This window comes from Oryctolagus cuniculus, chromosome 18 (genome assembly GCF_051225735.1).
Source record: "Oryctolagus cuniculus isolate XC-2025 breed Fujian yellow rabbit chromosome 18, ASM5122573v1, whole genome shotgun sequence".
NCBI classification, from domain to species: Eukaryota; Metazoa; Chordata; class Mammalia; order Lagomorpha; family Leporidae; genus Oryctolagus; species Oryctolagus cuniculus.
The window spans coordinates 11,482,625-11,497,086 of NC_142884.1; the positions used below are offsets into that span (position 1 = coordinate 11,482,625).

General features: G+C 48.5%; 1 protein-coding gene across 2 annotated transcripts in view; it reads right to left on the reverse strand.

The window, feature by feature from the left end:
• Positions 1-14,462, reverse strand: part of SAE1 (SUMO1 activating enzyme subunit 1) — a 66,752-nt gene that overhangs the window by 43,641 nt on the left and 8,649 nt on the right. The window contains exons 2-5 of one of the 2 annotated variants that reach the window (XM_051837389.3): positions 11,148-11,259; positions 3,809-3,982; positions 1,469-1,611; positions 180-279 (exon numbers count right to left, since the gene is read on the reverse strand). In XM_051837389.3, the coding sequence (XP_051693349.2) occupies positions 180-279; positions 1,469-1,611; positions 3,809-3,982; positions 11,148-11,259 (529 nt within the window). The remainder of the gene's footprint in view (positions 1-179; positions 280-1,468; positions 1,612-3,808; positions 3,983-11,147; positions 11,260-14,462) is intronic. The other variant, XM_089320524.1, reaches the window with a different exon arrangement.

Genomic DNA, 14,462 nt, shown 5'->3' on the forward strand with positions numbered 1-14,462 from the left:
TGCTCCCAGGCAGCTGCCTCCCCTCAAGATGGGCCCCTCCCCTCAAGACACCCCCTACTCCCAACCCAGGCTACAGAGCTACAAAGCAGACTACCTGCTCACTTGCAACTGCAATGGCCAGTCCCCACGAGACCCCAGGGTTGCCGACCTCTGCCCTCTGACCCCCCACACCCTCCTACCTTTTTTACCATAGTTGTCTCAGATGAATCAAGTTTTACTCTCTTGGTATCAGGTCCATCTTCCACTCCTTGGCTGACTTTGGCAACTTTGGTTTTCTCCCTAGAGGGTGACAAGGGGACAGAACTGATGAAGCATGCCATTAGAATAGAAAGAACATTGCCAGCTCATAGAACAGGGGCAAGCAAAGCCTTGGAGTCCACAGGCCTGGGGTTCAAATGCCAGCTCTGACACCTGATGAGTTGGTTACCCAAATACCATGACCCGCTCAGCTTGCTGCCTAACACATAGAAGCTCTCAAAAAATTCAACTGATTCCTTTGTTAACATTCTACTGGAACCATAAAATAGACAGCAACCTTTAATTAAGGAATTCCTCTTTTGCTATGGGCAGCTCACACTAAAATAATTTGGTCTACTTTTCATTACTACAACTTCCTTATCCACTTACAATGTGCCCAAAACTAGTCCTAAAGCCATAAAAAGCTAGTGCTGGGAGGCATCTGGAACATGTTTGTCCTTCCGCTGTCTCAATTTTACAGGCAAGAAACATGCAGACCAGACACTGAGTGGCCTGCCTGAGAGGCTAAACAAAGACAGCAGTTCTCAAACCCCTGGTAAGAAGCTCCATCCTGCCACTCGCGACCTCTCTTTACTTCTCCTTAGCAAGCTGGGGGTGGGGTGAGAAACTGCAGCCAAAACACCAGCACATTAGGGGGGAAAAAAAAAAAAAAACACGAAAAGAGCTCATATAGTTTTACAATACTCTGTCATCTGCCATCTTTCATCTACCAGTTCAAGACACTGCAGGTCCCATCATGTGAGAATTAGCAAGGTCTGTAGCCCCAATGTTCAAAATGAGCGGGTAAGTTCTCTTGTGCCACCAGAGCAGCCTCTGGACCCTGGAGCTTTTCCCAGGTAGACCTGGGCTGACGGTGCCTCCGGCGTTGTCCACCTCACTGTTCTACAACCACGTTTTACTACGTTCCAACCTGAACACATGCAAGCCCACCCTGGGGAACCAACGTTTACACACCAAGCAAGCCCTCCCATGCAGAAAGCATGCTTCAATAGTGAAGACCAGACTGTCAAACACCCACATCTAGAACTCCGCTTGCTTCAGACTCCATGGTCTGGGGAACAGAGGTCATATCTCCCACAATGCTGAACGTACAGTCAGCACCAGTTGGTTTCAAAATGCTCTGAGTATAACTGTAAAATTATTTCCTTTGAGGGTTCATTTCCTAATAGCTAAGAAAACTAAATTCTGAAAATATTCTCCCAACACTTACTCCACAAACTCATGCTCCCCAAGATTCGCAAATGTGTATCCATGGTAGCCAAAAACATCTCCTGTAAAGAACTTGATGCTGTTTTTGTGACAGATCTGGTCAACTTTGACTATGACATCCCTGGAGCAGCAGGTCAGGCACACCTGCAGAAAGAAAGAACGGGCTGGTGTGAGCTGTGCAAGCTGTGGACTGCTGCCCAGATGTCTACACGAATCTTAATGAGCAGTCTCTCTGGGCATGTTTAAAGCCAGCTTCAAACTGGTACAACAGGTTCTTTGGATCCTATGGATAGAAGACAAAGGAAAAGTTGTAGGTTTCAGTGTGTGGAAAATGTAAATTATGAGACTGTCACTTTCTGCAACCAAAACAAAAAGTGTCTAGCTAGAAAGTAAATGAGTTTGTTTCCCCTAACCTATGAACATACATAAACCATATTTCATAGTCTCATGAAAAAGACAGTAATAACTTTGCAAGTTATTTCTAAACTCTTAAACCTATTAAAATCCAAATGAGCTAGAGGGAGAGCAGAACCAGTTTTTAAAATTGACCTAAAGGTCATGTTTTTTCCCCCTTTAGTTTGATTGATGTGTATGAAACTTCAGCTGAATTTAAGGACAAAAGAAAAGGTTATAGACCGAGTGCCCTTTATCCAGACTGACAAGGAACTGGTGACTCACTCAGCAGAACCCTCAGAGTGGCTGTGGACCCTGAGTTTCTGTTCCAGGTAGACTGAGGTACTGGAAATGGCTAAATTCAATTGCACAAAACACCATCTTTTCAGGGGAATCTTGAGGATCCCAGTCAAAAAACAACTTCCAGACTGCCATGCTCTCCCACGAACAAAAGCTAGATCCTCTTTGCGGCTGTCTTGCGGCCGGAACACCGAAGAAACACAGAGATATGTTCTCCTCTGGTGTTTTAGAGGATGCAGCCGCCCGAGAAGAGTCACAGGGAGAAGGTAAGAAAGCCACAGGTGAACACGCAACCAGCGGACCCAACAACTCCCTGTGGAGTCCAGTCCAAAGTGACAGAAACATGGCTGAGGACCACCCCAACCAGGGGCCCATGAAGCAGTCAGTATTACTCAACCAACAGGCCACGTGCTTCCAGTCTAACAACCTCTCTTCCGATTCTCTAAGTTCAAGGGACACCTAGAGTAAACCTAATGTGGCTGCTACGGGTAAGGCAATGAGGACACGTGTCCAGGTAGAAAGGGTCCTAGTACACAAAGTTACAAAGTAAAAGAGATTGGGAAGAAAGAAAAGGACAAACACACAGACAATGCATCCGTCCACACTGCAAGTGAACAGATGTGGGTGCAAAATCTGTGAAGTACAAACCACCCAACTCAACTTCTACTCTCTCATGTAACAGGCCTGTCATTTTAAAAAAAGGCACTCACCATGATTATTTCACAGTTACCCAAGATTTGTGAAGCTTTTCCAGGATAGGTGCCCAGTACTGCCATAAAATTCAGCTCACCTTTTTCACCTCTGCACAGATCTGGTGGTGAACCCAAGTGAGGATTTGCCTCATTTGGCTCAGTTCTACATTTCTACATAAGAAAGACAGGCAGACGCAGGTACACCAAGATCAGGTGTGCTCTTTCTCAAGACAAAACACAGCTGTAGTTTGATATTTCTAGCCAAAAGTATGTCTCTACCATCGAAATTAATCACCAGATTGGGAAGTATGAGGGAGAAAACATTTGCAATAAAATGTATCACAGCTATGTGCAAAGATTCTGGAAGGGAGACAAAACAGCAATATGGAAACCTGGTCTGGGGGCCATATGCACAGAAAGGAAGCCAGCAGACAGCACGTCACAAGCGGCTACAGCAGGTCCAGCAGACTGGCCCTACCTCGCAGCCATCCATGTGCCATACTGAGCCGAGAGAACTAAGCAGCCTAAAGATGCACTTGGGGCCAGCGCTGCGGCTCACTAGGCTAATCCTCTGCCTGCAGCGCTGGCACACTGGGTTCTAGTCCCGGTTGGGGCACCGGATTCTGTCCCAGTTGCCCTCTTCCAGGCCAGCTCTCTGCTGTGGCCCAGGAGTGCAGTGGAGGATGGCCCAAGTACTTGGGTCCTGCACCCCATGGGAGACCAGGAGAAGCACCTGGCTCCTGCCTTTGGATTGCCGCAGCGTGCCGGCCGTAGCAGCCACTTGGTGGGTGAACCAACAGAAAAAGGAAGACCTTGCTCTCTGTCTCTCTGTAACTCTGCCTGTCAGAAAAAGAAAAAGAAAAAAAAAATGCACTTGGGGAAAAGCTCATCTGAGATGGGGAGATGCGAATGCTCCACTATTCATTTCTCTGCAGATCTTCCACCGCGAAACTCACAGCATCAAACTGCGTGAAGAACGACTCCGGCTTCTTCTCTATCTCCTCAGTGTCCACCTTCACGTCCACCATGGGGTTGAGGTTCTGGGCACGCTCCAAGGAGGCTTCGGCCCGGTTCCGACCAACAGACCCGGTCCGGATCAGGAACTGTGCTCCAGGATCCTCTGGAGATACCTAGAAATAATTTTTTTTTTCTTAAACCTTTGATTTTTTTCTGGGAAATATGCTCCAAAGACAATGAGCTTTTTTAATTTTGAAGGTTGGCTAGAACACTTACCATCTAATTGGTTAACAGTTCCTGCAGCAATATGCCCAATGCAGACTGCCTATTCTCAGTCCTCCTTCTGAGAAAAGGCTATTTAAAACAGGACATTTGGGGGACAGCGTTGTGGGATACTGGGTAAAGCTACGGCCTGCTCCACTTCCGATCAGGCTCCCTGCTAATGCACCCGGGGAAGCAGTGGAAGGTGGCCCAAGCGCTTGGGCCCCTGCACCCATGTGGGAGAACCAGAGGAAGCTCCTGGCTCCTGGCTTCAGCCTGGCCCAGCCCTGGCGGTTGCAGCCATTTGGGGAATGAAGCAGTGGATAGAAGTTCTCTCTCTCTGTAACTCTGCTTTTCAAATAAATAAAAAATCTTTTAAAAATAAAAATAAAATTGGAAACAGATGTTTGACTTTTAACTTTTTTTCTGGGCATTGGTGGTTAAAGAGCACCCCCTTGTGTTTATAGAGAAAAACAAGAAAGTCCATGCATTCCTTCTCACATTGATAACTGCTAACAAACTAAACCCTTACATGTGCCCAACGCTAAGTGTGGTCCCTGTCTCATGCAGTTTACAACCTGACTCGTGCAAGGCACAGTGGTGAGGACACCCCTGGGGACACCTGCGTCCCACATGAGTGCGCCTGGATTTGAGTCCTGCCTCCGCTTTCAATTCCAGCTTGCGGCTAATGTGCACCCTGGGAGGAGCCGGTGATTGCTCAAGTACTCAAGTACCTGCCACCCACATGAGAAACCCAGACTAAGTTCCAAACTGGGTTCCGCCTGGCCCAGTCCCAGCTGTGGGCATTTGGGGAGTAAGCCAGTAGATCAGAGATCTCTGTGTCTTTCCAGTAAATAAAAAATAATTAAAAAAAAAAAAAAAAAAAAACAAAAAACCCATACTGGCCGGCACCACGGCTCACTAGGCTAATCCTCCATCTAGCGGCGCCAGCACACCGGGTTCTAGTCCCGGTCGGGGCACCGGATTCTGTCCCGGTTGCCCCTCTTCCAGGCCAGCTCTCTGCTGTGGCCCGGGAGTACAGTGGAGGATGGCCCAAGTCCTTGGGCTCCACACCCCATGGGAGACCAGGAGGAAGCACCTGGTTCCTGCCATCGGATCAGCGCGGTGCGCCGGCCACAGCGCGCCAGCCACGGAGGCCATTGGAAGGTGAACCAACGGCAAAAGGAAGACCCTTCTCTCTGTCTCTCTCTCTCTCACTGTCTACTCTGCCTGTCAAAAAAACAAACAAACAAACAAAAAAAAAAAAACACAAAAAAAAACCATACTAGTACAAAATTCAGACACAATTGAGAATGCTTAAAATGAACTTTAGGGGCCAACACCATGGCACAGTGAGTTAAGCTACTGGCTAGGATACCGGCATCCCATATGAGTGCCAGTTCAAGTTATGGCTGCTCCACTTCCGATATAGCTCCCTGCTAAGAACATAGGGGAAGGCCGGTGCTGTGGCTCACTAGGCTAATCCTCTGCCTTGCGGCGCCGGCACAACGGGTTCTAGTCCCGGTTGGGGCGCCGGATTCTGTCCCGGTTGCCCCTCTTCCAGGCCAGCTCTCTGCTGTGGCCCAGGAGGGCAGTGGAGAATGGCCCAAGTGCTTGGGCCCTGCACCCCATGGGAGACCAGGATAAGCACCTGGCTCCTGGCTTCAGATTAGCGCGATGCGCCGGCTGCAGTGCACCAGCTGCGGCGGCCATTGGAGGGTGAACCAACGGCAAAGGAAGACCTTCCTCTCTGTCTCTCTCTCTCACTGTCCACTCTGTCTGTCAAAAAAAAAAAAAAAAAAAAGAACACAGGGGAAGATTGGCCCCTGCCACCCAAGTGGAAGACCCCAGTGGAGTTCCAGGCTCCTGGCTTCGGCCTGCCCAGCTCTGGCCAATGCAGTCACGTAGGGAGTAAACCATCAGGTGGAAGATAATGTTTCTCCCCCTCTCAATGTAACTCTTTCAAATAATGTAAGTAAATCTTTCGTAAAAATGAACTTTTAAATTCAATGAAATTCAACCAGAACAATAGAGGGGACTGGAGCAGAGGACTTCCACAGCAGAGCCTGAAAGATGAAATGATATAAACCCTGACAGCCACCAGGAGACTCAGATTCCACACTCACAAAGCATTTCTTCACACACCAAACATCTAAGTTAACCCTTCATCACTGCAAATGACCTTGGCACCTAACCAAGAGGAGCTTAAACAGAAATCAGCTCCATCCCCACTCTCTGAGCACACTCCTCCTCACTACCTTTCCTCCTACAAGAAGAGCTGGATGCACAGGCACTGTGGTACAGCGGGTGAAGCCGCCACCTGGGATGCCACATCCCGTATCTGAGTGTCAGTTTGATCCAGTTTCCTGCTAATGCGTCCTGGAGGCAGTGGTTGATAGCACAAGTGACTGGGCCCCTGCCACCCACATGGGAGACTCAGCTGGAGGTACAGGTTCCTGGCGTCAGCCTGGGCTAGTCAGGGCTGTTGTTAGCATTTAGCCAGTGGATGGGAGATCGCTCTTGCTCTGTCATTCAAGTATACAAAAACGAATTAAAAAAAAAAAAAAAAAAAAAGAGCTGGTCCTCCCCCCATTGCAGGCCAACCCTACCATCACCCTTGACCGACCCTGTCCTGCTTCTTCAGAGATCTCATGCAGCATCGAGACGCTGCACGTCACAGTGGTGAGGAACAAGGCCTCTGGAATAATTCAGGCTGGACCCTAATCTTTGATTCAGGCTCTGGTTCAATCACTTTGACAAGTGATTCAACTGGTTCAATCACCTTGACAAGTTACGCAGGAATCACACGTAAAATGAGAATGTTAATAAAAACAGACACTTCCTACCCCCCCAACAGAGGCAGTTACCATTACTAGCAGGGCACAGGATGATCCTTCATTGCAAACCCCTACCCTAGCACTTGCTAGAGGGTGCAGCTATCACCAGCCCCTTCAGAACCACTCAGCTTTTCACTCCACAGTTCCATCAACAACCGAAGGCCTCTTTTACGTTCTACAAAATCTTGTGTTGTATCTCGATCACTCTTACCTGGGCAGATTTCTGTTTGGCCTCCTGAGTTGTCTATCAAACCATCCACCAGCCATTTCCTCTTGACTGCTCCGACACCTGCTGTCTGGTGATGGATCACTGCCCACCCACCTAGTCACATCCAAGCCAGAAACCTGGTCTCCCCATCCTGCCGGCAGCAGCACGGGGAGACAGCAGAGGGCAGGCAGGGCCCTGGATCAGACTGCCGAGATCCTGGCCAGCACTAACCACTTTGAGACAGCGTGGGCCAGGACTCCGAGTCCTCCCCCTCAGGCTCCTTCTCTGTAAGGCAGAGATAATCACCTGGATAAGGTCCTAATCTCGGAGCTGCTCTCAGGACTGGATGGGATGCTACTGCTACAGCCCTTCAGTAAGGGTCAACTCCCGCAGGAACAGGCCAGCTGACGGCACCAACTCAGTCTCACACCTGCGTGCTTCTTGCCATCTGTCATCTCAACCACTAAAGCAACCTGCTAAGGATCTACTGGATCTAGATTAGTGATCTGTCCCAACAGTAAGTGGTCTACTATATTACTGGTAAAGTCCAAAGCTGACCAGATTGCTCCCCACCTCCGCCTCCAGTTAAAATTCTTCAACGAGGGGCAAGCACTGTGGTGCGGTGGGTTAAGCTGCCACTTGAGACATTAGCAACCCCTATCTGAGCACTTGGATCCAGCTTCCTGCTAAGGCGCCTGGGAAGGCAGTCGAAGATGGCCTGAGTGCTCGGATCCCTGCAACTTTGTGGGAGATCAGGATTCCAGACTCCTGGCTTCGGCCTGGGCCAGCCCTGGCTGTTGCAGTAACTTGGGGAGTGAGCTAACAGATGGAAGATCTCTGTTGATCTGCCTTTAAAATAAATAAATCTTTAAATATAAAATGAAATGCTTCAAGGCAGCCACACACGTAGAGGATCATATAAAAGTTTGCAGAGGGGCTCCACAGCTGGCCTTCCTGACTCAGACCTCATCTTCAACCTGACCCTCCTCCTTACCACTTTGGGGCTCAAAAGCTCCAAAGACCTCAAACTGCTTGCTATTTTCTATCTTTACCATGTTATTGGGTGCCTTTGTGCCACCGCTAATTTCCCTGCCCAAAACGCAGCCCCTCACCTTGATAAACTCCTCTTTGTTCTTTAAAACTTGGCTCAGGTCATTCCTCCAGGAAACTTTCCATGTCTCCCTTTCACAATCTCAGCTGGGGAGCCCACTCTGGTTTCTGGAAAGACTTGAGAATGGGAGCCAAACCTTGAGTAGCTGTCTACTGCCAGCTCCTAGCAAACTTCAGCACACCCAGCAGGGGCTCTCACGTGCCTGCTGACCGTTAAGTAACTGATATCTTCCTTTTCAATGATGAGTAAACTAAGTCTGAGCAGCTCAGTCCTTGTCCAGCTTGAGAAGCTGGCATGTGAGCAAGTCTCCTGGATTCCAAGGCCTCCTTGGAGGATCCCAGCCCGAAGGGTCACCAGGGAACGGCAGAGGGGAGAACCATGGCACGTTCCTGAACCGTCCAATTCGTCTGACTGAGTCAAGCTGAGGATGCTAACAGGGATCAGGCTGTACGAAGCCAGGGATTCACAAGCCTCCCAGACTATTATTAGACTCACCTGGAAAACTCTGCTTTTTAAATAACTCCCTAGATAGTTTAAAGCGGTGCCGAGGTAGAGAACCACCATGTTAGGCAGGTCAGGGGGTCTCCAGAGTGAAGAAGTAATGGATAAAACCAGTCTGTTGTCCCCAGCTGGGTAGTCCTCACCACTGTACTGATAGGGGTGTCAGAACTGCACCACACACCCTTCGTTATGTGGTCATCCCCCATTCTCAGGTTCCCATGGCCAGAGGAGAAGTCATCACCCCATGTAGTTTCATTTTTTCTATGCCAAGGACTTCCACAGCTGGGTACCCTCCTTCCTCAGGCTCTCGTCCTCTGTCCCCACCCCTAATTCTTCCTCCAAATGGGGCTCCTGCCTCTGGAGGGCACTGCAGTTGGGGAGAAGTTAGAACAGCCAAGGGCTCTGACCTTTAAAAACCAGGCATCTTGCAGGAAGTTTTTTTCCCTTGCAAGTTTTTTTTTAATTGAATTCAAAACCAATTTGTGGCTGTGATAGTGAGCCAATCCATGTTTCTCGTCACACTACAGAATTCTTTAAAAATTAATAATCCCAGATATCACTTTTCCCTTGAACCCCCAAAGAAGGTAAGCTTTAAAAAACTCCATTGGCTATTCCTTTTGTCCCCAGAGGCTACGATTCACACTGTGCACTAGTTATTTAGCACAAACAGAAAGAACCCCTGTTCACTGCCTAAAAGATCCAAATATAACAATCTTGGCAATATTTTATCAAAACAAAAGACATTATTTATGGAATTTGCTTCAAAAACATTGTCCAAAAATATATAGGGAGAAAAATACAGACCAACAAACTGGCATCTCTGTGGACACCAGGTAGATGGGGCATCAACTGTTATTCTCCTATTGTTATCTGCTTGAAATTCTTTACCAAAAAACTAAAATATCAAGGAGGGATGGCACTGTGGTATAGCGGGTGAAGCCACCGCCTGCAGCACCAGAATCCCATATGGGCGCTGGTTCGAATCCTGGCTGCTCCACTTCCAATCCAGCTACAGCCTGGGAAAGCAGAAGATGGCCCAAGTCTTTGGGCCCCTGCACCCGTGTGGGAGACCAGGAAGAAGCTCCTGGCTCCTGGCTTCGGATCAGCACAGCTCCAGCTATTGTGGCCATCTGGGGAGTGAACCAGCAGATAGAAGATCTCTCTCTCTCTCTCTCTCTGCCTTTGCCTCTCTGTAATTCTGCCTTTCAAATAAATTAATTAATCTTTAAAAAAAAATCAAGAATGTAAAGAATCACTCATTTTCACCCTGAATACAGGTCAGGGACAGCTAAATTGGAACTATACTGGCACTCCCATTACTGATTAAGCACGCTATGTCATATGCCATATCATTATTATTAATTATTGGATGTTTATTGTGTCCACACCCTATGGGGAGCAGTCCACACATGATTTCTTTGACCCAGAGTCTGTGGCCATTACCAAACCTCTTCAAGATAGCTCTTAAAGGTGTGCATTCCTGGGCCCCAGCCCAGATCTTCTACATCAGAATCGCTGGGGTGCATGGGAGACCAGGAGAAGTACCTGGCTCCTGCCTTCGGATCAGCGCGGTGCGCCGGCCGCAGCATGCCAACGGTGGCGGCCATTGGAAGGTGAACCAACGGCAAAAAGGAAGACCTTTCTCTCTGTCTCTCTCTCTCACTGTCCACTCTGTCAAAAAAAAAAAAAAAAGAATCGCTGGGGTGAAGGTGACACAGCAAAGCCGACAGGCAACTCTGCTGTTCTGATCAGTTACTCAGGAGAACTTGGAGCTCAGGTTAGAAAACCACTTCTAGGCCGGCGCCGCGGCTCACTAGGCTAATCCTCCGCCTAGCGGTGCCGGCACACCGGGTTCTAGTCCCGGTCGGGGCGCCGGATTCTGTCCCGGTTGCCCCTCTTCCAGGCCAGCCCTCTGCTGTGGCCAGGGAGTGCAGTGGAGGATGGCCCAAATGCTTGGGCCCTGCACCCCATGGGAGACCAGGAAAAGCACCTGGCTCCTGGCTCCTGCCATCGGATCAGCGCGGTGCGCCGGCCGCAGCGCGCCGGCCGCGGCGGCCATTGGAGGGTGAACCAACGGCAAAGGAAGACCTTTCTCTCTGTCTCTCTCTCTCACTGTCCACTCTGCCTGTCAAAAAAAAAAAAAAAAAAAAAAAAAACCACTTCTTTACTTCCAGCAAGCACCCACCTAGGGAGAAGCAATCAGCTCCATTTTACAAAAAGGCCAGCTCCCTGAGGTGAAGCCTGTGCTGGAACTGCAACGCAAACCCAGCGCTGGCCCCTTCGGTCTCCAAAGACTCCAGCTCCGTTACTGCCACCTCTCCTCCCCTGCCTGAGCGCGCCAGCAGACACTGGCTACAATCGGCAAGAGTTCACACTGAGGAGGGGAGAGAGACCATAGCAGTGATGTGACAACATCGCACCTGTTCGTGATCCAGCATGGTCAGTCCTTTCACTCCTGCCAGGATGAGATTCTTGGCAATTTCAGCCCCAAGTCCTTTCATGCCGACAAGAAGCACCCGGGAGGCCCGCAGCCTGTAAGGCAGACATTGTTAACCCAAAGATACAGGACCATGGAGCTTGCTGAATCACAAAAGAGCAAATAACAAAGAAAGAATTTTAGTTCCCACTAGATGACGCATCGTGGCCTCAAATGTAAGAAACGGGCTCCCATCTCTCCTGTTCACAGTCCATTCAGCAAGTATCTACTGAGCACCTGCCCTGCCAGGCACCCCTCCGAGGTGTAGAAACACAGCAGTGGGGCTGGTGCTGTGGTGTAGCAGGTAAAGCCGCTGCCTGCAGTGCCAGCGTCCCATACTGGCACCGGTTCAAGTCCCAGCTGCTCCACTTCCGATCCAGCTCTCTGCTACGGCCTGGGAAAGCAGAAGAAGATGGCCCAAGTCCTTGGCCCTTGCACCCACGTGGGAGACCTGGAAGAAGCTCTTGGCTCCTGGCTTCAGATCAGCGTAGCTCCAGCTGTTGTGCCCATCTGGGGAGTGAACCAGCGGATGGAAGACCTCTCTCTCTGCCTCTGCCTCTCTAACTCTGCCTTTCAAATAAATAAATAACTTAAAAAAAAAAAAAAAAAAACAACAAAGAAAAACACAGCAGTGTGTAAGATCAAGTCCCTGCACCTCCCAGAAGAGAAGGCAGATAGACAGATAAAGAAACATGTCAAAAGTCAAGAAAATCAAACAAGATAAGGATAAAGGAGAATACCTTTTAGAGTGATCATAAAAGCCTTTCTGAGAAAGTGCTATTTGAGTAAAACTCAAAATGAAACGAAGGACAAATGTACTTGTACAGATGCTTGGGAGCAGAGTGTTCAGACTGAAAGCAGCAAGTGAGAGACCACCGAAGCAGGAGCACTTGGCAGGCTTCAGGGAGGACGCACAGGGACTGAGAAGCAGGCGCAAAAGGAAGAAAGGAGGAAAGGAGATTGCACACAGCAGGGAGCCACGTCCTGCAGGCAGACAGGCAGAGAAGGGATTTAGCATTTGTCTAAGCAAGATGGAAAGCCAAGGAGGACAGGGGACATAGTTAAAGTAAGAGAACGGTGGTGAGAAAGGGTCCTGATTAAGCTATAGCACACAAGCAGAAAGCAAACATACGGATTATTTAGATCTAAGTCTTTAAAATGACAGAAGAGGAAGTTTCAAAAAGGCAGTCAGGTTGGTCTAGTGGTTAAAATTCTGCTTGGGATGCCCACATCTCATATTCGAGTGGCTGGGTTTAAGTCCTGGCTCCACTTCTGATTCCAGCCCCTGACTAATGCACACTCTGGGAAGCCCAGCCACCCACATGGGAGCCCCAGAGTGACTTCCCAGTTCCTGGCTTTGGCCTGGCCCAACCTCAGCTATTAGTCATTTGGGGAGTGAATCAACAGATAACATAATCTCTCTTGTTGTTTTTTTTTTTTTTTTTTTCAGATGTATTTATTTATTTGAAAGGCAGAGTTACAGAGAGGGAGAGACAAGAGAATTTCCATCCACTGGTTCATTCTCCAAATGACCACAACATCTGGGACTGGGCCAGGTAAAAGCCAGGAGCCTGTAATTCCATCTGGTTCTCCCACAAGGGTGGGCAGGTGCACCCAGCACTTGAACAGGCGCTCAGATGGGATGCCGGCATCACAGGGAGTGGCTTAACCCACTGCACCATAACACTGGCCCCTCCTCTGCCTTTCCAATAAACTAATAAAATCTTCTTTAAAATAGGCAGTCAGAGGCTACACTACCCCAAGACTTCACTCTGAGGTCAACAGAAGGAAAGACAGGTCCAATATCTTATTTGAAATCTCTCAAACAAGAATCAGAACTTCTCAGATTTGAAAAAAAGTAAACATTATTACATTATTATTTATTATTATATTATTTATTGCTAAACAACCCCACCAGGATTTTAGGCAGCATCCTGTAATAAAATGGTATTTCTGCAACAGATCCATGCTTATTCACACTGAGAAAGATTAGCAAGAACTAAGAGTAGTTTCACAGAAACTCAAGTTGTGCTGGACAAGGAGACTGCTACTAATTTACATAATAAGTCAATTCTCTCCAAATACCAGCATTAGGGGACTATCCAAGAAGACTACGAACTATAATCCCAAAAACTATGGATACTTGTATGTATAATTAGACTACAAGTCTCAAGGAATGGTGGCTGAGGGCTGGCATTTGGTGCAGCAGTTAAGGCGGTGGGATGCCTGTGTCCCATGATCAGAGTGCCTGAGTTCAAGCCCCAGCTCAGCTTCTGATTCCAGCTTCCTGTTAATGTGCATCCTAAGGGGCAGCAGGTAATAATAAATGGCTCAAGTAGCTGGGTCCCTGCTACACACACAGTGTACTGGACTAAGTTCAGGGCTCCTGGCTTCAGCCTGGCCTGGCTCAGACTACTGCTGTCGTGGGGAGAGAACCAGCAGACGGAGATTCCTGTCTTTCAAAGAAAGAAAAAATATAGAAATAGAAGGATAGTAAGGGCCAGCGCTGTGGGGCAGCGGGTTAAAGCCCAGCCCATAGTGCCAGCATTCCATATGAGAGCTGGTTTGAGTACTGGCTGCTTCACTTCCAATCCAGCTCTCTGCTATGGCCTAGGTCTTTGGGCCCCTACACCTAAGTGGGAGTTTCAGAAGAAGCTCCTGGCTCCTGGCTTCAGTTTAGCTCAGCTCTGGCCATTGCAGTCATTTGGGGGAGAGAATCAGAAGATGGAAGACCTCCCTCTCTCTGCTGTACCTCTCTAACTCTGTCCTTCAAATAAATTAAAAAAAAAAAAAAAAAAAAGAATGGTAGCTGATAAGATCGGGTTCTGCATTGACTCTTGATGCTAGCAGGTTTTGAATTTCCTTCGCAAATACCATCAGAAGGTAAAACTGACAATACTGCCCTCAAAGGCATATCTGGATCCAGGTCCTTTGGCTTTTTCTCCTATGGGACCTCTCCAGTGCCAGTCACAAGCTAGCAGACACGAATCTTTCAAGCAACAACTCCACTTCACTAAAAGGAAGGAAACAGGATGAGAGCTTACAGCACACAGGCATGACAAATACCTAGGCTAGCATCAGGCAGGTCTCTAATCAGATTTCAAGCACTACACCAGTGAGCGGAAAGAGAAAGGAAAGCGATGCAGCTTCCCAGGGCTCCTCCCATCCCTTGGGAGTCAGCTTGGATCATAAACCACATTTCCAGAGACTACATACACACACAACAGACCTTTGACAACAGTAAGGTTGAGCGCCCTTG